Source organism: Triplophysa dalaica, chromosome 13, assembly GCF_015846415.1.
Source record: "Triplophysa dalaica isolate WHDGS20190420 chromosome 13, ASM1584641v1, whole genome shotgun sequence".
In the NCBI taxonomy this organism is placed as follows: Eukaryota; Metazoa; Chordata; class Actinopteri; order Cypriniformes; family Nemacheilidae; genus Triplophysa; species Triplophysa dalaica.
The window spans coordinates 1,198,435-1,225,814 of record NC_079554.1 but is presented as its reverse complement, the minus strand read 5'-3'; the positions used below and the strand labels follow the sequence as shown (position 1 = coordinate 1,225,814).

General features: G+C 43.6%; 3 protein-coding genes across 4 annotated transcripts in view; all 3 read right to left on the bottom strand.

Annotated features, from left to right (window-relative positions):
* Positions 1–172: 172 nt before the first annotated feature.
* On the bottom strand, positions 173–4,842 carry LOC130433931 (tripartite motif-containing protein 16-like). Of its 2 annotated transcripts, none has more exons than XM_056763739.1 (6): positions 2,545–4,842; positions 2,362–2,457; positions 2,044–2,277; positions 1,797–1,959; positions 1,628–1,687; positions 173–982 (listed from the first exon to the last, which is right to left on the bottom strand). In XM_056763739.1, the coding sequence occupies exons 1-6, from the start codon at positions 3,358–3,360 to the stop codon at positions 450–452; spliced, it is 1,902 nt and encodes a 633-aa protein (XP_056619717.1). In that variant the 5' UTR covers positions 3,361–4,842; the 3' UTR covers positions 173–449. The 2 variants fall into 2 exon arrangements, with proteins under 2 accessions (XP_056619717.1, XP_056619718.1); XM_056763740.1 differs by having other exon boundaries at positions 843–1,235.
* On the bottom strand, positions 2,724–13,817 carry LOC130433933 (tripartite motif-containing protein 29-like). Its single transcript, XM_056763743.1, has 7 exons — positions 13,165–13,817; positions 12,951–13,046; positions 12,629–12,862; positions 11,941–12,088; positions 11,782–11,829; positions 4,849–4,915; positions 2,724–2,859 (listed from the first exon to the last, which is right to left on the bottom strand). Coding segments are annotated over exons 1-6 (993 nt in total). The 5' UTR covers positions 13,630–13,817; the 3' UTR covers positions 2,724–2,859; positions 4,849–4,913.
* A 1,340-nt stretch (positions 13,818–15,157) lies between these two features.
* slc16a10 (solute carrier family 16 member 10) overlaps positions 15,158–27,380 on the bottom strand; it is a 33,769-nt gene continuing 21,546 nt past the window's right edge. The window contains exons 4-6 of the mRNA XM_056763932.1: positions 18,499–18,642; positions 18,028–18,256; positions 15,158–17,904 (exon numbers count right to left, since the gene is read on the bottom strand). Of these exons, the coding sequence (XP_056619910.1) occupies positions 17,669–17,904; positions 18,028–18,256; positions 18,499–18,642 (609 nt within the window). The 3' untranslated portion in view covers positions 15,158–17,668. The remainder of the gene's footprint in view (positions 17,905–18,027; positions 18,257–18,498; positions 18,643–27,380) is intronic.

Genomic DNA, 27,380 nt, shown 5'->3' with positions numbered 1-27,380 from the left:
TTAGGCCTATTATAAAAGTAAGCAGCTACAAGAGGCTGTGCTTTATGGTGAATAAATCACGTCTGGGACATCTGGTGCTCAATGTGAGGAGTGTTCAAGACAAGACCAGCACTCTTCAAATTCATAAAAACGATTCATATAAACCTCACCATAAAAATAAAAAAATACAACGTAATGGAAAAGGCCCTTTTTAATGTTCGTATAAAATCAAATTTCAAAATGAATCCATTTGTATACATTTTGTTGACATATTTGGCATAATCACTTCATTCATTTCTATCCCTTGCAAAACATTTAAAAAATAAGCAAAATGTCTTACTTCCAATCACAGTAATTATGTTAACATCAACAACTGAATTATCACCAGATGTCAACAAGATAAATGTATTACTTTAGTTACATCAAAAAAAGTAAGCTTATGAAATATGATTGGTTAATTTATGTATTATCTACATTGTGAGATCACAAACTTCCACTTTTGAATTAAACCAGCTAAATCTAAATCCAGGATAGAGAGGTTTAGTGAATGTGGTGCTGATGCTGTGGATGAGGGTCATTGTGTCAGAGACGCTGAAGAAGGACAGAATTCCTGCTCTCTCATCCACATACACTCCTATTCTATTAGATCTGATCTTTACAGAGAGATCAGTCTCTATGTTATTGTGACTGAATGAGTAACTGGAGCCACAGAACAAACTCCAGGACTGATCATTACATCCAAACAAACACTCATCACCCTCTCCCTTCCTCATGATGCTCTTATATGACACTGATATAAACACACAAACACCATTCCACTCAATCTCCCAGTAAGAGCGTCCACACACACTCTCTCTACACAACACCTGACACACATCATCAAATCTGTCTGGATGATCAGGATACTGATGCTGTGTGTAAGTGTGTGTAATCTCTCTGTTGTTCTCAGACAGATGGAGGCGTTTATTCACTGTGTTTAGATCCAGAGTCAACTGAAGAGAATCTGAGGAACATAAAACACATCATCTGCATCTTAACATCACAAAAGTAATAAATCAGAGAAATATTGAGATATTCTTCATTGTTGACATCAGACTTCACAGAAGAAAATCATTGTGTTCATCTCAAAGCAAACTGAACACGCACACACATTATTTATTCAACCAATCAGGTTCTCTTGCTCAAAACAAGCACTCAATGAAGCCGTATGTTGTGACGTTTGAAGAATGTGTCACTCAGTGTCTTCAGGCAAATATCTGATGGTCAGAACATGTAACATGAAAAGATGAATTTACTTATATGTGTGTTGTTTATATTCTGCATGTAGATGAGTTTAATCATTCATTAGTATTATGTTGTTAGTTTTGTGAGGAGTTCATCTGTCAGCTGTCATCCAGTACAGACGCTCTTTCTGTCGTCTTCATTAATGTCACAAACTAATATTTGACACCATATGAACTAAAGATGAGATTCTTACACAAACAATAATTCACTGATTCAAATCATTTGTTCTGGACTAAATCAACAGCTGTTGATATCACACGTGTCATGAGATTCTTCATTGTTGTGTTTCTCTGTAAAGTTTGTGTGTTTGATGATGTTTAATAAGAGATGTAGTGGATGTGTTGATGTGTTTGTCGTCACTTACACTGGAGGAACTGATCTCTGGTCTTGAGTTCAGGACTGTGAATAATCTCTGTGTGTTTCACTTGAGAAATAAACAGACATTTGATTGTCAATCATGTCTCATGAAATCATTTGTGTTTCTACATGATAACAGCTGATGGATTGTAAAGAGTCAATGAATGATACTTCACCTCTCTCAGAGATCTTTTCTAGCTCTCGTGTGCACAAATGCTCCAGTTTGTCTCTCAGATGAGATACAGATGTGATGACATCATCAAAAGAGAGGAGAGAGCTGACAGTGATGCTGGACAGAGAGTCTGTAGATCCATGAGGAGCAGAGAGAGACGACAAACTCTACACACACACACACAGAATGAAACACATGTTGTTGTCTATCTAAAGAGCACTGGGCTGTTTTTCACATCACATCTCTGTTACCTGCAGCAAATGGATGTGATGTTGTGTGTGTAAAAGCTTCTCCAGCTCAGCGTCTCTCCTCCTCAGATCATCAATCTCCTGCTTCAGTCGCTCCAAGAGTCCTTCAGCTGAACTCACTGCAGCCGTCTCCTGATCTCTGATCAGCTGTGTCACCTCAGAGCGTCTTCTCTCAATGGATGAGATCAGTTCAGTAAACATCATCTCACAGTCCTCCACTGCTGTCTGTGCACACCGCTGTTACACACACACACACACATTACTGTGAGACACACTGAGACTTCACTGAGACTCTTCTGAGATCTTCTGCTCCAAACTCACCTTGTGAGACTCCACAACATCTCTCAGCTCCTGAATGTCTTTCTGTCTCTTCTGGATTCTTTTCTTTAACTTTCTTTTTGTCTCCTTTAAATGTCTCTGTAGGACAAAGAAAACAAAAATTATGTGATGATGAAAGAGTGTGAACATTAACATCACACAACAGTGTGTCATCTCATTTCAGACCTTTTTGTGTGTTCCCTCTTCTGCAGCTAAAACCGTCTCATGGTTTTTATGTTCGGCCATCATACACAGCATACATATAAGCTTGTGATCCGTGCGACAGTAAATCTCCAGAATCTTGTCATGTTGAGGGCAGATCATGTCATGAAGTGGTGCAGTGGCGTCTATCAGGTTGTGTCTTTGACCTCTGAAGAGATTCTCGTGTTGCTCAAGATGAGTTTGACAGTAAGAGTTGAGACACAGCAGACAGGATTTGATGGCTTTGTGTTTTCTTCCAGTACAGACGTCACACTCCACATCTCCAGCTCCAGAGGAACACTGATCAGAAACAGCACATTTGACTTTAGTCTTCTTCAGTTTCTCCATCATCTCAGCAAACATCACATTCTTTCCTAAAACAGGTCTTGGACAGAAGGTTTGTCTGCACTGAGGGCAGCTGTAGATTCTCGTCTGATCTTCTTGATTCCAGCAGTCTGTGATACATCTCATACAGTAAGTGTGTCCACAGGGAACAGTCACTGGATCCTTCAGTAGATCCAGACACACTGAACACATGAAGTGATCCTCTGAAATACTCGCTTCTGCCATTTCACCGTATGAACACACACAGATAGAAACACCAAACACTCCACAGATCGATGAGAGTTCAGTTTCTGATTCTCTGAACTGAAAGTCTTCCTGCTTCAGATTATGAAACGTGTGCAAACAGATGTGATAAGTCATGTGGTAAAGTCCATTCGATGGGCACAAAGTCCCATTAAAAGAATGAAACACTTCTGTGCAGGTTGCTTGATCTATCACACATGTGTAGAGGTTCATTACTCTCTTCTGTAGAATCTTCAGTCTTAAATCGTTATTGAAAGTGAAACTTCGGTCATAAGATCATTTCACTTTCCCTCATACATAGTACAGTTTTTGCCCATTGCTTGAACACTATAGACCCATGCTTAGACTAAAGTAACACAACTTGAAGCTTTTGTTACCATACCTCAAACACATGTACCCATACCTTAAACAAAAGCACTGGTTTGCACACTAGTTGCAATTTTGCAACACACTTACTCCTTTATGCAACACACTTGGTCCTGCATACTACACTCTATTTCATACATAAGACCCTTCGTTCAAAAATGAAATCTCAGGGTTCCATTTGGAAAACACATACATCCAAAATACAAAACACATCGAGTAATTGCAACCACTCAAATACACACCTGAAGTCATTACTTGCAAAACTGATCAGCCAGCTACAAAAAGCCCTCAGTTTAGCCATTTCAAGAACTTTGCAATTATGGATGGAGGGAGAGCAAGAGGCAGAGGCAGAGGAGGAACATTTCTAGATGCTCTCCATAATATAGTTGTACAGAACAGAACAGACCAGATCAGCCCAGGTTTGTGGTATGGGATAATGTCAGTTTCCATCGGACAGCTCTGGTCCAGGGCTGGTTCACCAACCACAATCAATTTGAAGTGGTATACTTGTCCCCTTACTCGCCATTTTTAAATCCTATAGAGGAATTATTTTCGGCTTGGAGATGGCGTGTATATGACCGCAACCACATGCCCGCATGCCTCTTCTGCAGGCCATGGAACAGGCCTGCGGCGACATTCAGGTGACAGCAATCCATGGATGGTTTCGACATGCAAGGGGATATTTTCCCCGGTGTCTAGCGCGAGAAAACAGTGCTTGTGATGTCGATGAGATCCTGTAGCCAGACCCCAACAGACAGCGGGATTCATGAGCCCACGTATGCACAATTGCCATGATTTTCTGTGTTTACAGTATAGTGTTTTTTCTATTTTTATTTTTTTGCTTTATCTGAATTCATGTTACTGTTCTATTTCCTTTTTTGGTTGTTTGAAAATGTGCTTCCTGAAAATATGCCTTCTGAAGAAACAGTGAAAATCAAAGACTGCAGTGTTTTATACAAAGTAGACTAGTGTTTTCCCTCTGATCTGAAAGTGTATGCATATGTTGCAAGTATGTGTCATTTTGTCATCAGAGTTACATTTTGAGAAAGGAATGTTAGGTTTTGATAGTAGAGTTTCAATTTGACACAGATGTGAATGGTATATTTCCCAGTGTTGTGTCATGTTTACTTGTGTGTAGAGTTTTGGCAAAATGAGCGAAGTTTTGCAAAATGTGTTCAAGCAACGGGCAAAAGCTGTAATAGAACACCTGTGTCTTGTTATGTGTTCATATCTACAAAGTTTAATATCAGTCCAATAAAAGTCTGCAGAAAACAAGACGCACAGTCGGCTTAGGTGTTAACACAACATTAAAGACTGTACCTGTACATTAGTTACCTGTTACATATTCCTGCTGATGGGTGAACAGGCGTTGCCCACCACCCCAGAAGGTCTTCTAGTCATTCTGTAGAAAAATGCAACAGCAAATTGCTATTGGTTTGGTTCTTTTTTACAGTAATGTATACTGTACACAGTTCTGTAACATCTCAATGGTACACTACTATGTACTACACTGTACTGTTTTTCCATTCCATTTTCTACCGCTTATCCGAACTACCTCGGGTCACGGGGAGCCTGTGTCTATCTCAGGAGTCATCGGGCATCAAGGCAGGATACACCCTGGATGGAGTGCCAACCCATCGCAGGGCACACACACTCACTCATTCACGCACTCACACACTCACACCCTACGGACAATTTTTCCAGAGATGCCAATCAACCTACCATGCATGTCTTTGGACCAGGGGAGGAAACCGGAGTACCCCGAGGCACGGGGAGAACATGCAAACTCCACACACACAAGTCGGAAGCGGGAATCGAACCCCCAACCCTGGAGGTGTGAGGCGAACGTGCTAACCACTAAGCCACCGTGCCCCCCTACACTGTACTGTATGTTTCACAAAACTAACATTTTGGTTACAAAAGGCGCACTAGCCAACTTGCAATGCAGTACATGTGGTATGGTAATGTGATACGGTACAGAACCGTAAATACTGTAGAGGCAGTCTGGAGTAGAGAGTTGAAGACACACCTGTTCTCCAGTCTGAATGTCCTTATGATGGAAGCAACTGTGAATCGGCTTAGATGTGGGTGGACTCTCTGCCCAGCTTCCCTCATTGTCAGGCCATGATTTGTCACATGATCCATCACTGTTGCTCTAATATCATCTGAAATATTGTTCCGTGCATAGCCTCTTCGACCACGTCCTACTCCTCTCTTTATCTTCCTCTACCTCTTGCTCTCCCTGCCTCCATGCTCCATTTCTCAAAATGGCTCAACTGTGGTCTATTTGTGGCTGGCTTATTGGTGTTCAGTTTTGTAAGCAAGTATTTTCAGGTGTGTGTAAGTGTTTTCAATCACCCAATGTGTTTTATATTTTGAATAGATGTGTTTTCCCAATGGTACCTATGAGATTTCATTTATGAACGAAGTGTCTTATGCACGAAATAGTGTGAAGTGTGAAGGAGCAAGTGTGTTGCAGAATTGCAACTACAGTGCAAAGCAGCCCTTTTGTTTACGCTATGGTTACACTGTGTTTAAGGTATAGTAACAAAAGCTTCAAGTTTTGTTACTTTGGTCTAAGCATATGTCTATAGTGTACAAGCAATGGGCAAAAACTGTTATACAAATCAATTTATCCACTTCAATAAAACTCCTAATTGGAACAAAACACATACAACATCAACATCAGTGTTCCCATTTTACTCTCCTCCTTGAGGTCGCAAACATATATATATATATATATATATATATATATATATATATATATATATATATGCGATGCTCACTAGGGGCGCTCTCCCGTCATGGGACCCATTCATTAGGCAACCATGAAAAAGAGATGACGGTAAGTCCATACAAACATATGAACAACTTCATATTCAATAAAGGAACTTTAACCAAATGAAAACAGTCTATGGAATGATTATTTCAATGAAAAGAATATACACTTGTATTATTCTTAAACGGTAGATGTAACTTATACTTTAGATCCGTCCTCTTCACAGCTCTATCTATCTAATCGGTGCACTCGATCAAATACATGCATATCTGCACGAATACCGTTAAACACATAAGGTGTACTCTTAACTCTCAAAATAGATCAAGTTTTGATATAAAAAAAGACAATATTTCATAATGAATATCAAGTATTTTCCACTTAAAATTTACTACCAATAGTTCATAGTCCAGTGGCAGCATTGACTGTCGTGACAGGACATAGTTCATTCTGTAAAATACTCTTCCCCTTATGGAGATTACTCATAACAGCGTGACAAGAGGTCTGCTAATACATTGTCCTTCCCTGCCTTATACCTTACCACAAATTTGAAAGGCTGAAGAGATAATTCCTTCCTCCCAAAACATATCCCAAATAATACACCTAAGACTGAGCCAACTGGCACTTGCAGACGTTCACAACTAGTCCGGTCTGACGAACACATCCAAAAATGTCACTTAGATGTCTTAGATGCGCCTCCAACGAAGTACTGAAGATGACGACATCATCTATATATGCTGCAGAGAACTCTTCAGCTCCCTTCAACACAGCTCCCTTGAAAAGTAGCTGCAGCCCCATGTAGGCCAAAAAGGCATGACATTAAATAAAACAGTCTGCCCTGTGCTTGAAAGGCTGTCAGTTCCCTTTCTGTCGGTCTCTCGACATTGTGTCGAGAACGACAGATGGCGTTTGCCCTTGAGAACCAATCAACTCTGACTACTATAGAAAAGGCCAATGACATTTGGGGAATGAAATTTGCATGCCGGTCTCCGCCCCCGGATGTCCGGTATAAAACGAAGCCGGCGTGCAGCATTCATTTACCTTTTGTTCTTCCGAGCCTTCGCTCATGACTACGAACAAAACAAAGTCAATGAATTCTTCTTCTACATTGCCGGATCTTCTACGTAGAGCAGCGGATCGTCCCCACCTGCAGCGACCTTCCCCTGGGCGTCTTGGCGGTTCTGGAGGTGTTCGAAATTTTTCCAAAAAGGTCCATTTCAGGACTGAGCAATCTCCAGCGCGGCATGTCCCGCTGTTCTCTTGGGTGCGGCACCCTCATCGAGGAGGGGGATGGACACAATCGCTGCGTTAGGTGTCTGGGCGTCCAGCACTCTGAAGCAGTGTTCGTCTACACATCTTTCCCGCACTGCGGGCAGATTGTCATTCAGAAGTTGTGGTCACGGGTGGCTGTCTTCCTACAGGAAACAGCCACCATTTCGTCAGCTACCCGGGCTGTGACATCGGTGGGTACGGCCCCGAAGTCCGCCTGTATTAGCAGCGTTAGTGATGTGGGGACCTCTGCGAACGTAAACCCGCCAGCCAAGTGCTGACGGGCCGATCGCACCCCGGTTCGCTCTTTTGAACGTCCCCCAACCGGCGGTGGCATACCGTCCGGATCCTCAGGCACGCACTCGGAAACGATGCGTGACGTAAATGAGATGTCGCTCGCAGCATCGGAGGGAGACTGGCATCCGACTCTGACGAATCCAAGCTCCCCCCCAGGGGGGTCGAGCTCAGGAGGAGGCAGAAGTGATGTCAACCATGCTAACCCGGGGAGACGTGGTTCTTGAGGTCGGAGCGCGGTGAAAACCGCGCCCACACCGGGTGCCATGTTTTTCTCGGAGGTGCATGAGGAGCTGTGTAAAACTTTGAGCGCTCCACTCACGGCCCGCTCCAGTCAAACCAGCTCCGGTGCCTTCCCTTCCCTCGAGATCCCCCAGGTGGAACGTGCGGCTCCGGTGCATCTGTGCCGCAGACGGCTGCCACCTGGGGGGATCGGCCATGCCTACCGTCCAAGGCGCGTAGGACTTCGGCATCACTGGTGCCGAAGCCTTGCGCTGCCGTGGGGCAGGCTGCCTCCTCTCTCTACGCCACGGCCATCCTGCAGGTCCGCCGGGCCAGGGCGTTGAGAGAGCTCCACGAGGGTTAGGCTGACCTGGGTATAATGCAGAATCTCCATGCTACCACTGACGGCGCTCAACGGGCAACCAAGGTGGCGGCATGGGCCTTGGGTCGGACGATGTCCACGGTAGTGGTCTAGGAGAGACACCCCGGCGGAACCTTGCGCAGATGAATGACACCCCAGGGGCAGCCCAGGATATCGGCTCCGGTTCCTGTGCCACCACAGGCTGCACCCCGGAAGCGGAGGTCGAGGGGGAAACCTCCACCCCGTCAGCAACCTTCTCGAGAGAAGTGACACTGACGGGAAGGCCCCAGGGAGTACAACATCGGGCCCGACCTTCACAGCTACGCCTCTGATCGGTCGGTACGGGACATCCTGCCTTGTCACCAAAGCTGGGCCATTTTCAGGGCCTCGCGGCCACTTACTCACAATGCGTTTTTCTGTTCCCCCTGGGTGTTCCTTCTAGCCGATCGCACACTCCACTGGACTGGACCCCGCGACATGGTTAGCACTGCCTGCCATCGAACCACCCTCCGTGGGAATGGTGAAGTCCCCTTGGTCCCCCTGTCACAGTCCCTGGGAGCTCGAGAGCTGCCCACACTGTCTCGGTGGCTATTGAGGACGGTCCGTCTTGGTTACTCGATCCAGTTCGCCAGAGACTCTCCCAAGTTTCGGGGCATCATCTCTCCCTCTGTCAGAGGCAGGGACGCCTACATGCTTCGGGTAGATGTCACCACCTTTCTGGCAAAGCAGGCATCGAGTTCGTCCCTCAAAACCAAGATGTTCAGAGGGTTACAACCCGCACTTCATCGTTCCCAAGGTTGCGCCATAGGTCTGCGTACCTTGAACAAAGCACCTTCACAAGCTGCCTTTCAAGATGCTCACGCAGAGGCGCGTCCTGACATCCATCAGGTGTCAGGATTGGTTCATGGCAATCGACCTGAAGGATCCTCAACGACTGGCCTATCTTGGCACACTCGCGAGATCTGTTATGTACACAAAGGGACCTGGTGCTCCAGCTCCAGGCAGACAGCGGTCCCCCTGAAACAATTCAGAGGCTCCTGGGCACATGGCGTCCTCGCCGGGTAATACCCCTCGGGTTGCTGCATATGAGACCGCTCCAACACTGGCTTCAGAGTCGAGTTCCGAGGAGAGCGTGGCACACCGGCAGCAGGCGCATGGTGATGACGCCCTGCTTCCGACGCACCATAACCCCTGGTCTTCCATGACTTTTCAACGGACTAAGATCCCTCTGAGCAGGTTACGAGGCAAGTCGTGGTGACGACGGATGCCTCCCTGCAGGGGTGCGGTGTAATGGGCATGCAGGCGGGGCGTTGGACGAACCCCCGCCTGTGCTGGCATATCAATTGCCAAGAGTTGTGGGCTGTGCGACTTGCACTGAACAGCAGCTAACACAACTTGCTCGACGCCTCCTATGGTGGACTCAGCACGGGACCCGTTCCCTGCGGGCCACACACCCCGGGCAAACTGAACTGGACAGCCGACGCGCTCTCTCATCAGTTTACGTGGCGAGTCTACCCCCGCGCAGTCTAGCTCATTTGGATGCTGTTCGGGCAAGCCCAGGTAAACCTGTTCGCCTCCCGCAACACCACCATTTGCCCGCTTTGGTATTCCCTGTCCGAGGCAGAGCCCTCGGCACGGATATCCTTGTGCACAGCTGACCGCGGGACGGGCGGAAGCACACCTTCCCCCCAGGAGCCCCCTTGCACAGGCACTGTGCAAGGTCAGGGAAGAGGAGCACCAAGTGTTATGGGTTACCCGCACTGGTCTAACCGCACTTGGCTTCAGAGTTGATGCTCTGGACAGCGACTCCCCCTGAACCATTCCCCTGAGAGAGGACCTTCTCTCTCAGGGGAAGGACACATTTTGGCATCCCAGATCAGACCTCTGGAACACCCATGTCTGGTCTCTAGACGGGACGAGAAGATCCTGAGTTTGCTACTCCCCATGTATGGCGGAGACCATCACCCAGGCTAGGGCCCCATCTACTAGGCGGTTACACGCCTCTAGACGGCGCCTCTTCTCGTCCTGGTGTCTCTCTCAACGAGAAAGACCCACCGAGGTGCTCGATCAGGATTTTGTTGTCCTTCTTACGAGACTGGAGACTAACATCTTCCCTCCACACTGAATGTGTATATAGTCGCTATCGCCACTCATCACAAGTTTCTAGGATGACATGAACCATGTCCTGCGGTAGTTTTGTGTGGAGACGTGTGGCTTTTGTTGTTACATGTTGTATGTGAAAGCAGAACCTCATTGATGATGTGTTGGACAGTGATTCTAGGGTTGAACACCGGCTGCACCGGACTGGGCACCGGCTGGAACGTCGGATTCAGCGCCGGCTGGATGACTGGCTGAGACGCCGGCTGGGACGTTGGCTGCACCAGTTGGGGTGCTGGCTGTTCGGGATTGCACCCTGGTTATACCATCCAACTTGGTAATACCACAATAACTCCTTCCAAAACAGCCAGGAACCTCAGAGTCATATTTCATGAACAGCTGTCCTTAAATGAATACACTGCAAGACAACGCGGTCAGGTCAATATGCCTTATTCAACATTAGAAAGGTTAGACCCTATCTCACTGAGCATGCGACTCAACTCCTTGTACAGGCCTTGGTGATCTCAAGGTTGGACTACTGCAATGCTCTCCTTCCTGATCTTCAAACTGTTCCAGCTGGTTCAGAATGCAGCAGCACTCCTCGTCTTCCAACAGCCCATAAGGCAGGGGTGTCCAAAGTCAGTCCTGGAGGGCCTGTGTCCTGCAAAGTTTAGCTTCAACCCTTATCAAACACACCTGAACAGCTAATCAAGGTCTAGGTCTAATCAAGCAGAATAGAAACTTCCAAACAGGTGTGTTGAGCCAAAGTTGGCGCTAAACTCTGCAGGACTGTGGCCCTCCAGGACCGACATGTGACACCCCTTTTCATCTCTCTCCACTGGTTACCGGTTGAAGCCCGTATCAGATTCAAGTCACTAATGCTTGCCTACAGGACTATCTCTGGATCTGCACCAGCACACTTTCATACCTTCCTGCATTCCCACACCTCAGCAAGATCCCGGTGTCAGCAAACCAGCGGCGTCTTTTATAGCCTTACCGTAAGGGCCGCTCATTCTCATTCACAACTCCTTCATGGTGGAACATTCTTCCTTCCTCAGTCCAGTCAACCACATCTCTCACAACATTGCCGCTTTATTGCTTACTAAACTCATTGTAAGTAGAGGAGTCCCAGAGGTTTATTATTGATTTGTATTTATTAGAAACACAGATGATGTTTTCTTTCATTGTTCAGATCATCCTTTAGAGGATATATTTCATCAATCTCAGTGTGTGTTATTGTGTACTTTACATTGAAGGAAGTCGTCTCTTATCCTGGGGACAGTGTTGATGTGTGTGTCTGTAGAAATCAACAGATAGAAACAGTGTCAATCTCATGATATTCATTCTCTGGACTGTATTTCTAATATGACGTCAGATTTGATGAGATGATGAATGTTCAGTGTTTTACCGGAGATCTTTCTCATGTGCTGTGTGCAGAAATCCTGCAGTTTGTCTCTCAGCTGACGGACAGATTCTCTCACAGCATCAAAAGAAAAGAGGAAAGTCCCACTGATGTCGTCTGGAGATTCAGGAGGTGCAGAGAGAGACTGAAAACTCTACAACATCAAATAAACACACAAACACCATCATGACTTCACACTTCAGAACTACTGTCACGTTCATCATCATCTTCATCTTTACTTCCACATCTTCAACAGCTCTATACAGCACTTTTACAATCACATTCCTCCAACATTCTTACACAATTTATTTCCTTTTAGGTGGATTAGAGGTCATGAAGAGAACTTGAATGGAAATGTGCAATGAAACATCATAATCTAGTATTTAAAGGGCTAAAAATGATTCAATGTTCAGACACAACAATGTGCAGAAGGTCTCAATAATGATGGATATTTCTCAGTTTTTATGAACCAAACATAGACAAATCTAATGAAACATGTGAATAGTTAATAACATTTAAAATGTTTAATGTATGTCAGACATTATTGTCATTTTAGAAGAACTGAATTATTTTCAAATTACTCTGTAAAATGATTCATTTATTGCACTTTTTAAATAAATCACCTCATTACTGCAATTTACATAATTCAAATAAAAGAATAAAAACAGCATTTGACAAAATGTCCTTCTGTTACCTGCAGCAAATGGATGTGATGTTGTGTGTGTAAAAGCTTCTCCAGCTCAGCGTCTCTCCTCCTCAGATCATCAATCTCCTGCTTCAGTCGCTCCAAGAGTCCTTCAGCTGAACTCACTGCAGCCGTCTCCTGATCTCTGATCAGCTGTGTCACCTCAGAGCGTCTTCTCTCAATGGATGAGATCAGTTCAGTAAACATCATCTCACAGTCCTCCACTGCTGTCTGTGCACACCGCTGTTACACACACACACACACACACATTACTGTGAGACACACTGAGACTTCACTGAGACTCTTCTGAGATCTTCTGCTCCAAACTCACCTTGTGAGACTCCACAACATCTTTGATCTTCTGAAGGTCTTTCTGTTTCTTCTGGATCTGCTGCTGAACTTTATTCTTTGTTTCTCCAAACTGACTCTGAAAAATTGAACACAATAACTGAATAATAGAGTCTGTTTGAACTATTAAATCATCATATATCTCAGTAAACTTCTATGATAATGAAAACATTTTTATTTCAAAATAAAATAAGCACCTGTTTCTCCATCCATGCTGCAGCTGTTGATATAGTGTCATGTGTTCTGTGTTCATCTATACACAGAGTACATATAAGCTTCTGATCCGTGCGACAGTAAATCTCCAGAATCTTGTCATGTTGAGGGCAGATCATGTCATGAAGTGGTGCAGTGGCGTCTATCAGGTTGTGTCTTTGACCTCTGAAGAGATTCTCGTGTTGCTCAAGATGAGTTTGACAGTAAGAGTTGAGACACAGCAGACAGGATTTGATGGCTTTGTGTTTTCTTCCAGTACAGACGTCACACTCCACATCTCCAGCTCCAGAGGAACACTGATCAGAAACAGCACATTTGACTTTAGTCTTCTTCAGTTTCTCCGTAACTTCAGTCAGTATGATGTTTTTAGCTAAAACACGTTCTTTTTGCACTGAGGGCAGCTGTAGATTCTCGTCTGATCTTCTTGATTCCAGCAGTCTGTGATACATCTCATACAGTAAGTGTGTCCACAGGGAACAGTCACTGGATCCTTCAGTAGATCCAGACACACTGAACACATGAAGTGATCCTCTGAAATACTCGCTTCTGCCATTTCACCGTATGAACACACACAGATAGAAACACCAAACACTCCACAGATCGATGAGAGTTCAGTTTCTGATTCTCTGAACTGAAAGTCTTCCTGCTTCAGATTATGAAACACATGAAACAGGTTTGACAAGTGATATAATAAACACGTCCACTAGATGACAGCAAAGTGCTTTATTTAAGGAAAGTCTCCTGCATGATGACAATATTTGAAACGGCTCTGAGCAGATATTTCAGTCATACAAAACCAAACCAAATAATCTAATGGAGAAGATTAATCTCTTTCAGAATACAGTAAATAATACATGTATGAAATGAACAAGAGGGTTTGTATGAGGGTTTAGTAAACAGAAGTCAATGTTGAAGAATGAAATGAACATTTGATAATATGAAACATGGCCATTATTAGTCAGTAATGACACATGATAGTTTGTGATGATTATTTGTGCGTCAGGCGCCGCTGAACGGCTGCAGATGTGAACCTCTCATTCATAAACTGGAGAATCAACTCACGGCCACTAAAGAAGAAATGCAGTCAGAGATTCACACAGTCCAGCAGCTCATGAACACAAAGATGGGTCAACTGGACCTCAGCAACAAACATCAGGTACCAAACATCTCATCACGACCTCATGACTTATTTCATCATCCACATCTCTTTATTAATGTCCAAACACTCAAAGCAAACTTACTGCTGAATGAATGTGTGAGTGTTTTTATAGATCAAAGCTCTTGATAAGATCACTTCAGAGAGAGTTTCTGCTGAGAGGATCCAGTGTTTACATCGCATTGACAAGAGAGTCATGCAGGAACGACTGGAAGGAGAGAAGAGACGGGTAACATCCATCACATCTACACAAACCCAAATGACAAGAGCTGTTGAAGTAATAAAACACTTATTCATACTTGCTTTTAGTTTTCAGAGACATGTCAAATGATTGAAACAGACGAGCTGTATAAAACCTTCATTAACTCATCAAATAAATAAAACATTCAGAATCACATTCAGATTCTAATGTCTTTATTAATATGATATAATGAGTCTTTACATTACCAAAGCACATTAACAATATGTTCTTTTAACACACATTTAAGGAAAATGTCTGAATGAATATGTCCACATATGGATCATTCTTTAATTGTGATTTTCCCTGAGCATGACTTTACATATGAGCCTTATACTCACATATTCTGCTTCTGAACTTTCTTCTGTGTTTCTCCAAACTGATTCAGAAAAATTGAACACAATGACTTTTGTCTGATCTATTAAATATCTGTAGAACTCTCCTCACTTTAACAGTCATGAATGAAGATGAATCAAATAAAAACATGTTTCTCTGTCTGTGTTGTAACAGTTGATACAATGTTGTGAGCACCAATCATCACACATTACAAGCTTCATGAATCCACAAACACAGCTCAACCCCACCAGGAATACTATGTTCTTTATTGTAGTTTCAAATATAGCAGTTGTGTGATACATACACAAAAATAACACAATGAAATCATGAAGAATGAAAAGACTGAACTGCAGTAATAAAAAGATCATCTGTATTATGATTTACACAACAAGAGTAAAAAACAACACGTTCTCACTGTTAAGTGCAATATGAAGAATAACTCATCAACTGATGAAGAATCTGTTGCGTTACACGGTTGGCTTTGATTTACTTGCTTATTTGGTGAATGTCATTTCAGAACATCTTAACAACACAGAATAAAACAGTCAAAACCTTCTCAATTCCTCAAGAGTTTATGGTTTCATTTTGGTGTTTAGCTGAAGACACTTTACAATCCAGTTCATGTCTTATGACCCTGAGTAAATCACTATTGATTGTCATCAGTCCACAAAATATGTTTTCTTGGGCACAAAACAATGGCTAACATGAGCAATATGTTAAATGATTAAAAATGTAAAAAAAAAGATAATCTTCCCACAAACAAGCTGGAAAACAATATACATATAATATTCGCATAAACTATTGAGTTTAAAGACAAAGCGATGGACGTCTACAATTAAAAGCGATGTGTAGCGGCATGTCATAGTAAAATAATAACACACACAAGTGTCAGAAAGAATCTTTTCTTGTGAAATGTTTTGAACAGTTGTCTCTGTTTGCAGCATTTGAAATCGAGTCAAAGCTTTCAGATATAAAATCCCTCATTCATCTCAATCCAACAATCATCTTGTCAAGGCACTCCGAGCAGAATAAAGCACACGGACGAAATAAACGTGACACGGGCATCTGTGATCAGTGTTTCTGTAGAGAAACATTCAAACAATCATGTCAATCTGAGGTAGATTACAGCACTAATACTCAAACACCACAGGATTGTCAATATGATGATGTATGAACACTGTAGATTTAAGAATATTATCACCATATTCCCTTCAGTCCTGTAGCAAAGCACCTGCTTCCATTATTACAGGAATATTAATACATGTGAGTAATACCTGATGACTGTTCAAGAGAAATGATATGAAAGCACAGCGAACAGCACTGAGATTAAACTGATACTTCACCCAAACATGAAAGTTCTGTCATCATTAACTCACCTTCAGATTGTTCCAAACCTGGATTGTTCTCTGTTCTGCTGAACGCAAAGGAGGATATTTGGAAGAATGTCAGAAATCAAACAGATCTTATCTCCCATTTACTGCCGTAGTAGGTAAAATAAATATTATGGGAGTCGACAGGGAATGAGATCTGATTGGTTGCTCGCATTCTCCTTTTAAGGTCAGCAGAACAAAGACATTTACACAGGTTTAAAATGATGAAAGGGTAATTAACTGATGACAGAATGAAAACCTTTTGGGTGAATAAAAGTGACTGACACACAGTCTGATGATGAAAACATGCCGGTCAAGCTCCTTCCTGAACCATTCCTATTAAAAAAACTCATTGCATAGAAAACATCCTCACGATTCATTTCAAATACTAAAAACTGTCCTGCCACAACACATGTAAACCCCCGACACGCGGAGCTCAAACACAAACCCTTTACCTGTGACATGAATCATGCACACATCTACACGTGTGACACACAAAACTATTTTACATTGAATAACACACTGAATTTGGCATTGAGTTTATAAAGCAGCACTAATGTTTACTCATGAAAGGATATCACGGATAATGTCATACAAATAGGGACGTAACGATTCACTCAGCTCACGATACTGATACTGTAAAATAAAAATATATTTTATGTCAAATAACAAAACTAAACTCTAATTTTAAGACAAATTCCAAATCAAACAACAAAGGAATAATACAAAACTCTCTTTTATATAAACAAACTTAGACTTTGTCTGTGCTGTTCTTGTTTATTTATTTAAGAACTATCAGCCTATCCATGTTTTCCAAGTTTGCAGTGAACACAACGGCCCCTGCTGTTTAAAACATGTACTGCGATTCATATAACATCTCAACCGGCTTGATTCATCCCATATTATAATCGATTTTCAACCGGCTCACGGTGAATCGTTACATCCCTACATCATGTAATCTTCATGTAGTCACTTTCACTTTATAAACACTACTGAAGTGCTTAAGTCATAGTGTGAACACACAAAAGAAAAAAATAACACAAGAAAACTATTCATAAAAAGTAAGATTTCTGACTCACTGGAATCGGAAATAAAACCATTTTGAAAAGATCAATTGGAGGGAATCCCTTTAAAATCCTATTTGGTTATAACAAATATTTAATTTTTCTACGGAAAAAGGTCCAGATGTTCACCTGTCGATGCAAACATGCGAGCATTTTCCCTTTTTCAATTCACTTTCAAGTTTGCGAATTTAAAATCCTTAAAAGTTTAACACAACTACCGAAGGACACTTTCTGAATGATGCATAGCTTTAAAAAATCACATTTGTGCAGTTCACTGATGGACGGCCAGAGAAGTGTTTCACGACACTTCATCATACAGTAAACTCAGATGATGGATTCGTGGTCGTCTGTCTTCTCTCGAGTGCCTGCGTCGTCCTGCGCGTCTGCGCTCTTCTGCTCCAGCATCTTCTCTGCTGCGTCTGCAGCGGTTTCTTCAACTTTCCTCTTCCTCCTCGCCTCCACCCACGGGATGAGACACAGCATGGCTCCGCCGATGATGGGAGGAATCCCCGCCAGGTAAAAAGCCACGTCGTAGCTGCCCAAACGGTCCCTTAAGAATCCTGCGGACATGAAATAAGAGATTGAGCACCTACCATAGAGGGTCATTAAACGATGCAGTACACCGTTCAACCAGCTGGTGGCAGACGTCTGTGTTTACGAAATCACACAAGCTCTTCAGGTACCTGCTATGGGAGGACCGACGGTCATGGGGACGGACATCATGCCCAGGAGGAAACCGATGGCCTGCGACACGTTCTGAGAGCCCACCAGCTCGAAGGCGATTGGAGCCATGATGCAAATGAAACAGCCATCGAACAGACCCATGAGCAGACACACGGCGATCAACCCGCCAAAAATATTACACAGGGGAATCATCATAGACATCACACCGATGACCAGAAATGAAGCCACCTGCACAGAAGCGAGAGACGAGCTGAAACTATGAAGGTTTGTTTCGACAAGTTTTGATTTTCGACAGATTTATAGACAAGAAAATCAAGTCAATGAAGCGCCAGCGTTATTGATATGACATGATGCTTATTAATACAGGACAAAACATGTCAGACGAAATGGTGTCGTGTATAAAATATCATCTGAGGGGCTCCATCAGAGCTCAAGAAAGTGTTTGTGTGAGGTGAACACAAGCATCTCACCTGCAGGAAGACTTTGTTGACTCCGGGCACATAATCAGCCAACTGGCCGAAGATCAGACGACCAACTCCAGACGTGATGCCGATACACATGAGCAGGAGCTCCTTATTAGTGCCCTCTCCAAAACGCTCTTCAACATGCTTCATCTGATAACACACATGAATATTATGTATGTCAACAAACATACAGCATACAAAGTTGAATTAAACAATGTTTGTGTGTGTGTGTTTGTATACATAAGTTTTTGACGGCCAAATATCCTCCTTTTCCCATACAGTGTTATACGGCTGTAAATTACTCTTCCGACTCACCGGCGCCACCTTTTGCAACTAGGGATTAGCTTAAGATAGTAATAGAGTAATGCTGTCCTTCATTACATGGAGTTCAGTTTGATGATTGAGCGTGGGTAGAAAGCGTTCAGGAGTCTGGAGGTCGGTGTCTTGCGAGGCCGATAGCACTCACCAGAGGGCAGCAGGGTACACAGGTTGTGGTTAGGGCGAGTACAGTCCTTTATTATGTTTCTGGCCCGTCAAACACATCTTGTCCTGTTAATGTCGTCAAGTGAGGTCAGTTGTGTACCTATGATTTTTGTGGTGAGTTGATGACTCTCTGCAGAGCTTTCTTCTCATCTGCAGTGCATATACACACCAGAATGTCATGGTTCTGTATGCTTTAACTGAGCAAAACACACAACTGCTGGGACAGGTTGGTTTTTCTCAGTGGCTTTAGAAAGTAGAGCCGCTGCTGTGCCTTCTTGATGAGAGATATAGTGTTGACACTCACTGTAAGGTCCCGAGAGATGTGTGTGCCCAGAAATATAAAGGTGGTCACCCTCTCCACCATTTCTCCACCAGTGTTCAGAGAGGCAGGTTCCATCTTCTGGTTTATATTTGTGTGTTGTGTGTGTGCATGCCACTGTGTGTGTTTGTGTATATCTGTAAGGGTGTGCCTTTGTGTGTGCCTGTGTGTATCTGTGTGTGTGTGTGCATGCCACTGTGTGTGATTTTGTATCTCTGTAAGGGTGTGCCTTCATGTGTGTGCATCTGTTTGTGTGTTTGCATGCCACAGTGTGTGTTTGTGTATCTCTGTAAGGGTATGCCTTCATGTGTGTGTATCTGTTTGTGTGTGTGCATGCCACTGTGTGTGTTTGTGTATCTCTGTAAGGGTGTGCCTTCATGTGTGTGTATCTGTTTGTGTGTGTGTGTGTGCATGCCACTGTGTGTATTTGTGTATCTCTGTAAGGGTGTGCCTTCATGTGTGTGTATCTGTGTGTGTGTGTGCATGCCACTGTGTGTGTTTGTGTATCTCTGTAAGGGTGTGCCTTTGTGTGTGTCTGTGTGTAGGGTTAGGGTTAACCCTTGTGTGTAACCATTTGTGTGTGTGCAGGCCACTGTGTGTGTTTGTGTATCTCTGTAAGGGTATGCCTTCATGTGTGTGCATGCCACTGTGTGTGTTTGTGTATCTCTGTAAGGGTGTGAATTCATGTGTGTGCATCTGTTTGTGTGTGTGCATGCCACAGTGTGTGATTCTGTATCTCTGTAAGGGTGTGCCTTCATGTGTGTGTATCTGTTTGTGTGTGTTTGTGTATCTCTGTAAGGGTGTGCCTTCATGTGTGTGTATCTGTGTGTGTGTGTGCATGCCACTGTGTGTGATTTTGTATCTCTGTAAGGGTGTGCCTTCATGTGTGTGTATCTGTGTGTGTGTGTGTGCATGCCACTGTGTGTGACTTTGTATCTCTGTAAGGGTGTGACTTCATGTGTGTGCATCTGTTTGTGTGTGTGCATGCCACTGTGTGTGTTTGTGTATCTCTGTAAGGGTATGCCTTCATGTGTGTGTATCTGTGTGTGTGTGTGCATGCCACTGTGTGTGATGTTGTATCTCTGTAAGGGTGTGACTTCATGTGTGTGTATCTGTTTGTGTGTGTGTGTGCATGCCACTGTGTGTGATTTTGTATCTCTGTAAGGGTGTGACTTCATGTGTGTGCATCTGTTTGTGTGTGTGCATGCCACTGTGTGTGATTTTGTATCTCTGTAAGGGTGTGCCTTCATGTGTGTGTATCTGTTTGTGTGTGTTTGTGTATCTCTGTAAGGGTGTGCCTTCATGTGTGTGTATCTGTGTGTGTGTGTGCATGCCACTGTGTGTGATGTTGTATCTCTGTAAGGGTGTGACTTCATGTGTGTGTATCTGTTTGTGTGTGTGTGTGCATGCCACTGTGTGTGATTTTGTATCTCTGTAAGGGTGTGCCTTCATGTGTGTGCATCTGTTTTGTGTGTGCATGCCACAGTGTGTGATTTTGTATCTCTGTAAGGGTGTGCCTTCATGTGTGTGTATCTGTTTGTGTGTGTTTGTGTATCTCTGTAAGGGTGTGCCTTCATGTGTGTGTATCTGTTTGTGTGTGTTTGTGTATCTCTGTAAGGGTGTGCCTTCATGTGTGTGTATCTGTGTGTGTGTGTGCATGCCACTGTGTGTGATTTTGTATCTCTGTAAGGGTGTGCCTTCATGTGTGTGTATCTGTGTGTGTGTGTGTGCATGCCACTGTGTGTGACTTTGTATCTCTGTAAGGGTGTGACTTCATGTGTGTGCATCTGTTTGTGTGTGTGCATGCCACTGTGTGTGTTTGTGTATCTCTGTAAGGGTATGCCTTCATGTGTGTGTATCTGTGTGTGTGTGTGCATGCCACTGTGTGTGATGTTGTATCTCTGTAAGGGTGTGACTTCATGTGTGTGTATCTGTTTGTGTGTGTGTGTGCATGCCACTGTGTGTGATTTTGTATCTCTGTAAGGGTGTGCCTTCATGTGTGTGCATCTGTTTTGTGTGTGCATGCCACAGTGTGTGATTTTGTATCTCTGTAAGGGTGTGCCTTCATGTGTGTGTATCTGTGTGTGTGTGTGTGCATGCCACAGTGTGTGATTTTGTATCTCTGTAAGGGTGTGCCTTCATGTGTGTGCATCTGTTTGTGTGTGTGCATGCCACAGTGTGTGTTTGTGTATCTATGTAAGGGTATGCCTTCATGTTTGTGTATCTGTTTGTGTGTGTGCATGCCACAGTGTGTGATTTTGTATCTCTGTGAGGGTGTGACTTCATGTGTTTGCATCTGTTTGTGTGTGTATATGCCACAGTGTGTGTTTGTGTATCTCTGTAAGGGTATGCCTTCATGTGTGTGTATCTGTGTATGTGCATGCCACTGTGTGTGATTTTGTATCTCTGTGAGGGTGTGACTTCATGTGTGTGCATCTGTCTGTGTGTGTGTGTGCATGCCACTGTGTGTGATTTTGTATCTCTGTAAGGGTGTGCCTTCATGTGTGTGCATCTGTTTTGTGTGTGCATGCCACAGTGTGTGATTTTGTATCTCTGTAAGGGTATGCCTTCATGTGTGTGTATCTGTTTGTGTGTGTGCATGCCACAGTGTGTGTTTGTGTATCTCTGTAAGGGTATGCCTTCATGTGTGTGTATCTGTGTGTGTGTGTGCATGCCACTGTGTGTGATGTTGTATCTCTGTAAGGGTGTGACTTCATGTGTGTGTATCTGTTTGTGTGTGTGTGTGCATGCCACTGTGTGTGATTTTGTATCTCTGTAAGGGTGTGCCTTCATGTGTGTGCATCTGTTTTGTGTGTGCATGCCACAGTGTGTGATTTTGTATCTCTGTAAGGGTGTGCCTTCATGTGTGTGTATCTGTGTGTGTGTGTGTGCATGCCACAGTGTGTGATTTTGTATCTCTGTAAGGGTGTGCCTTCATGTGTGTGCATCTGTTTGTGTGTGTGCATGCCACAGTGTGTGTTTGTGTATCTCTGTAAGGGTATGCCTTCATGTGTGTGTATCTGTTTGTGTGTGTGCATGCCACTGTGTGTGTTTGTGTATCTCTGTAAGGGTATGCCTTCATGTGTGTGTATCTGTGTGTGTGTGTGCATGCCACTGTGTGTGATTTTGTATCTCTGTGAGGGTGTGACTTCATGTGTGTGCATCTGTCTGTGTGTGTGCATGCCACTGTGTGTGATTTTGTATCTCTGTAAGGGTATGCCTTCATGTGTGTGTATCTGTGTGTGTGTGTGCATGCCACTGTGTGTGATGTTGTATCTCTGTAAGGGTATGCCTTCATGTGTGTGTATCTGTGTGTGTGTGTGCATGCCACTGTGTGTGATGTTGTATCTCTGTAAGGGTGTGACTTCATGTGTGTGTATCTGTTTGTGTGTGTGTGTGCATGCCACTGTGTGTGATTTTGTATCTCTGTAAGGGTGTGCCTTCATGTGTGTGCATCTGTTTTGTGTGTGCATGCCACAGTGTGTGATTTTGTATCTCTGTAAGGGTGTGCCTTCATGTGTGTGTATCTGTGTGTGTGTGTGTGCATGCCACAGTGTGTGATTTTGTATCTCTGTAAGGGTGTGCCTTCATGTGTGTGCATCTGTTTGTGTGTGTGCATGCCACTGTGTGTGATTTTGTATCTCTGTAAGGGTGTGCCTTCATGTGTGTGTATCTGTGTGTGTGTGTGCATGCCACTGTGTGTGATTTTGTATCTCTGTAAGGGTGTGCCTTCATGTGTGTGTATCTGTGTGTGTGTGTGTGCATGCCACTGTGTGTGACTTTGTATCTCTGTAAGGGTGTGACTTCATGTGTGTGCATCTGTTTGTGTGTGTGCATGCCACTGTGTGTGTTTGTGTATCTCTGTAAGGGTATGCCTTCATGTGTGTGTATCTGTGTGTGTGTGTGCATGCCACTGTGTGTGATGTTGTATCTCTGTAAGGGTGTGACTTCATGTGTGTGTATCTGTTTGTGTGTGTGTGTGCATGCCACTGTGTGTGATTTTGTATCTCTGTAAGGGTGTGCCTTCATGTGTGTGCATCTGTTTTGTGTGTGCATGCCACAGTGTGTGATTTTGTATCTCTGTAAGGGTGTGCCTTCATGTGTGTGTATCTGTGTGTGTGTGTGTGCATGCCACAGTGTGTGATTTTGTATCTCTGTAAGGGTGTGCCTTCATGTGTGTGCATCTGTTTGTGTGTGTGCATGCCACAGTGTGTGTTTGTGTATCTATGTAAGGGTATGCCTTCATGTTTGTGTATCTGTTTGTGTGTGTGCATGCCACAGTGTGTGATTTTGTATCTCTGTGAGGGTGTGACTTCATGTGTTTGCATCTGTTTGTGTGTGTATATGCCACAGTGTGTGTTTGTGTATCTCTGTAAGGGTATGCCTTCATGTGTGTGTATCTGTGTATGTGCATGCCACTGTGTGTGATTTTGTATCTCTGTGAGGGTGTGACTTCATGTGTGTGCATCTGTCTGTGTGTGTGTGTGCATGCCACTGTGTGTGATTTTGTATCTCTGTAAGGGTGTGCCTTCATGTGTGTGCATCTGTTTTGTGTGTGCATGCCACAGTGTGTGATTTTGTATCTCTGTAAGGGTATGCCTTCATGTGTGTGTATCTGTTTGTGTGTGTGCATGCCACAGTGTGTGTTTGTGTATCTCTGTAAGGGTATGCCTTCATGTGTGTGTATCTGTGTGTGTGTGTGCATGCCACTGTGTGTGATGTTGTATCTCTGTAAGGGTGTGACTTCATGTGTGTGTATCTGTTTGTGTGTGTGTGTGCATGCCACTGTGTGTGATTTTGTATCTCTGTAAGGGTGTGCCTTCATGTGTGTGCATCTGTTTTGTGTGTGCATGCCACAGTGTGTGATTTTGTATCTCTGTAAGGGTGTGCCTTCATGTGTGTGTATCTGTGTGTGTGTGTGTGCATGCCACAGTGTGTGATTTTGTATCTCTGTAAGGGTGTGCCTTCATGTGTGTGCATCTGTTTGTGTGTGTGCATGCCACAGTGTGTGTTTGTGTATCTCTGTAAGGGTATGCCTTCATGTGTGTGTATCTGTTTGTGTGTGTGCATGCCACTGTGTGTGTTTGTGTATCTCTGTAAGGGTATGCCTTCATGTGTGTGTATCTGTGTGTGTGTGTGCATGCCACTGTGTGTGATTTTGTATCTCTGTGAGGGTGTGACTTCATGTGTGTGCATCTGTCTGTGTGTGTGCATGCCACTGTGTGTGATTTTGTATCTCTGTAAGGGTATGCCTTCATGTGTGTGTATCTGTGTGTGTGTGTGCATGCCACTGTGTGTGATTTTGTATCTCTGTGAGGGTGTGACTTCATGTGTGTGCATCTGTCTGTGTGTGTGCATGCCACTGTGTGTGATTTTGTATCTCTGTAAGGGTATGCCTTCATGTGTGTGTATCTGTGTGTGTGCATGCCACTGTGTGTGATTTTGTATCTCTGTAAGGGTGTGACTTCATGTGTGTGCATCTGTTTGTGTGTGTGCATGCCACAGTGTGTAATTTTGTATCTCTGTGAGGGTGTGACTTCATGTGTGTGCATCTGTTTGTGTGTGTGCATGCCACAGTGTGTGATTTTGTATCTCTGTAAGGGTGTGCCTTCATGTGTGTGCATCTGTTTGTGTGTGTGCATGCAACAGTGTGTGTTTGTGTATCTCTGTAAGGGTATGCCTTCATGTGTGTGTATCTGTGTGTGTGTGTGTGCATGCCACTGTGTGTGTTTGTGTATCTCTGTAAGGGTATGCCTTCATGTGTGTGAATCTGTTTGTGTGTGTGCATGCCATAGTGTGTGTTTGTGTATCTCTGTAAGGGTATGCCTTCATGTGTGTGTATCTGTGTGTGTGTGTGCATGCCACTGTGTGTGATTTTGTATCTCTGTAAGGGTGTGACTTCATGTGTGTGTATCTTTGTGTATCTGTTTGTGTGTGTGCATGCCACTGTGTGTGATTTTGTATCTCTGTAAGGGTGTGCCTTCATGTGTGTGTATCTGTTTGTGTGTGTGCATGCCACTGTGTGTGTTTGTGTATCTCTGTAAGGGTATGCCTTCATGTGTGTGTATCTGTTTGTGTGTTTGCATGCCACTGTGTGTGATTTTGTATCTCTGTAAGGGTGTGACTTCATGTGTGTGTATCTGTGTGTGTGTGTGCATGCCACTGTGTGTGATTTTGTATCTCTGTAAGGGTGTGACTTCATGTGTGTGTATCTTTGTGTATCTGTTTGTGTGTGTGCATGCCACTGTGTGTGATTTTGTATCTCTGTAAGGGTGTGCCTTCATGTGTGTGTATCTGTTTGTGTGTGTGCATGCCACTGTGTGTGTTTGTGTATCTCTGTAAGGGTATGCCTTCATGTGTGTGTATCTGTTTGTGTGTTTGCATGCCACTGTGTGTGATTTTGTATCTCTGTAAGGGTGTGCCTTCATGTGTGTGCATCTTGTGTATCTGTTTATGTGTGTGTGTGCATGCCACTGTGTGTGATTGTGTATCTCTGTTAGGGTGTGCCTTCATGTGTGTGTATCTTCGTGTATCTCTTTGTGTGTGCGTGCCTTGGTGTGTATTAGTGTGTCTATGTGCGAGAGTCTGTTTACGTTTCTTTGTACATGTTATGTTTGTGTATTTGCAAATGTGTGTGTGCACGCCTCTGTGTGCGTATCTCTCTGTTTGCATGCATTGGAGTGTGTTTGTATATCTTTTATGTGTTATATTTTTGTATATGCGTAAGTGAGTGTGTTTTTGCCTTTGTGTAAACACAACTGTGTGTGTATTTGTGTGTGTGGAAGGATGGGTTTGTCAGTAACTGCAGCATTAAATATGAGCAGGTGGGTTGTGCCCCCCACCCAACACACGTACACACGCACACACACTTATATCTTGAGCTGTGCAGGAAACAGGATCAGGTGTCAGTTTGGAATTTTCTTTTCCTGCCTAAATTCCTGTATGTTAAACTATTTCCACGTCCTAACACATTGATCACATACACACACACAGGCAAACACACCACCTCATCCTCCATTGAGACACTTTCACACGCAAATAGAAGAGATGGAGAAGCGAGTTGAGGGGCAACAGGAGGAGCGGTGGGGGGTGGATAAGCAGGGTGTAAGTGAGGGCACATGATGTGAACCAGATGTGTTTGGTGGTTTGTGGGCGTTTGGTTCCTCCTCCCAAAATAAACCAATCTGAGAGCTGAGAGACGGGAGCGGCCCACCGGCCGTCACAATCAATACATCACACAGACATAAAACATCACATTAACACAACGGTCCAGACGCAGTGGGGTTGTATCCTTACAAAAATATGACAAAATAAACACAATAAACAGTGTGCGGTTAATGAACTGTACGACATGTGTGTATGAATAACATGAACTCTTCATTATGAGTATCAAACACACATGATGGATAATATGAATAGTTTTCCTGTAGCTCAGTGGTAAGAGCATTGCGTTAACAATGCAAGGCTGTGGGTTGGATCCCAGGGGATTGCAGATACCTATGTAAAATGTATAGGATAAAGCAATGTAAGTCGCTTTGGATAAAAGCATCTGCCAAATGCCTAAATGTAAATGTAAATGAATGAAAACCGATGCAGATTGGGAGTCTTCCTGCGCTTTTATCTTTTTTATATTGTAAAAGTTCATTAAACAAATAAAAACAACAGTACTAACGTAGATCTCTCTTAGGTCATGTTAAGAGAGGAAACATCACACTGAAGCTCTGAACACAACTTTTTTTTTCTGGATAATAAACATCATAATAATAAAGGACCTTCGACTTTGACTTCTAGAAGTCCGGTGACTGCTGACTTCAGCAGAGTAAAAATGCGACATCATGACACTGTCAGCATCTGCTGCAGACGCGTCTCTGCGTGAAACAGGTCAGAAGACTACAGATTTCCTTCAGCGGGTTTCAATGAACACACAACTCAGCATAAACACCATAACTCTACATACATCTCCTTATATTTATACTGAACATAATGTACAATATATTTGAATACAAGTAAATAAATATTTGTTCTTTTTAGATCTGCGTAAGAAATGTGTGAGCATTAATATAAATTAGGGCTGTCAAACTATTAA

What these genes read in the sequence shown, in the direction of transcription:
- LOC130433933 (XM_056763743.1), bottom strand. Translation starts at nt 13,629, where the DNA reads ATGTATCACAGACTGCTGGAATCAAGAAGATCAGACGAGAATCTACAG. An exon ending in CAGCATGGATGGAGAAACAG is followed by an intron (nt 13,047 to 13,164) that starts GTGCTTATTTTA and finishes TCAATTTTTCAG; the next exon opens with AGTCAGTTTGGAGAAACAAA. An exon ending in ATCACATCCATTTGCTGCAG is followed by an intron (nt 12,089 to 12,628) that starts GTAACAGAAGGA and finishes TTGATGTTGTAG; the next exon opens with AGTTTTCAGTCTCTCTCTGC.
- LOC130433931 (XM_056763739.1), bottom strand. Translation starts at nt 3,360, where the DNA reads ATGAACCTCTACACATGTGTGATAGATCAAGCAACCTGCACAGAAGTG. An exon ending in AGAAAAGATCTCTGAGAGAG is followed by an intron (nt 1,688 to 1,796) that starts GTGAAGTATCAT and finishes TTATTTCTCAAG; the next exon opens with TGAAACACACAGAGATTATT. An exon ending in CAGAGATCAGTTCCTCCAGT is followed by an intron (nt 983 to 1,627) that starts GTAAGTGACGAC and finishes TATGTTCCTCAG; the next exon opens with ATTCTCTTCAGTTGACTCTG.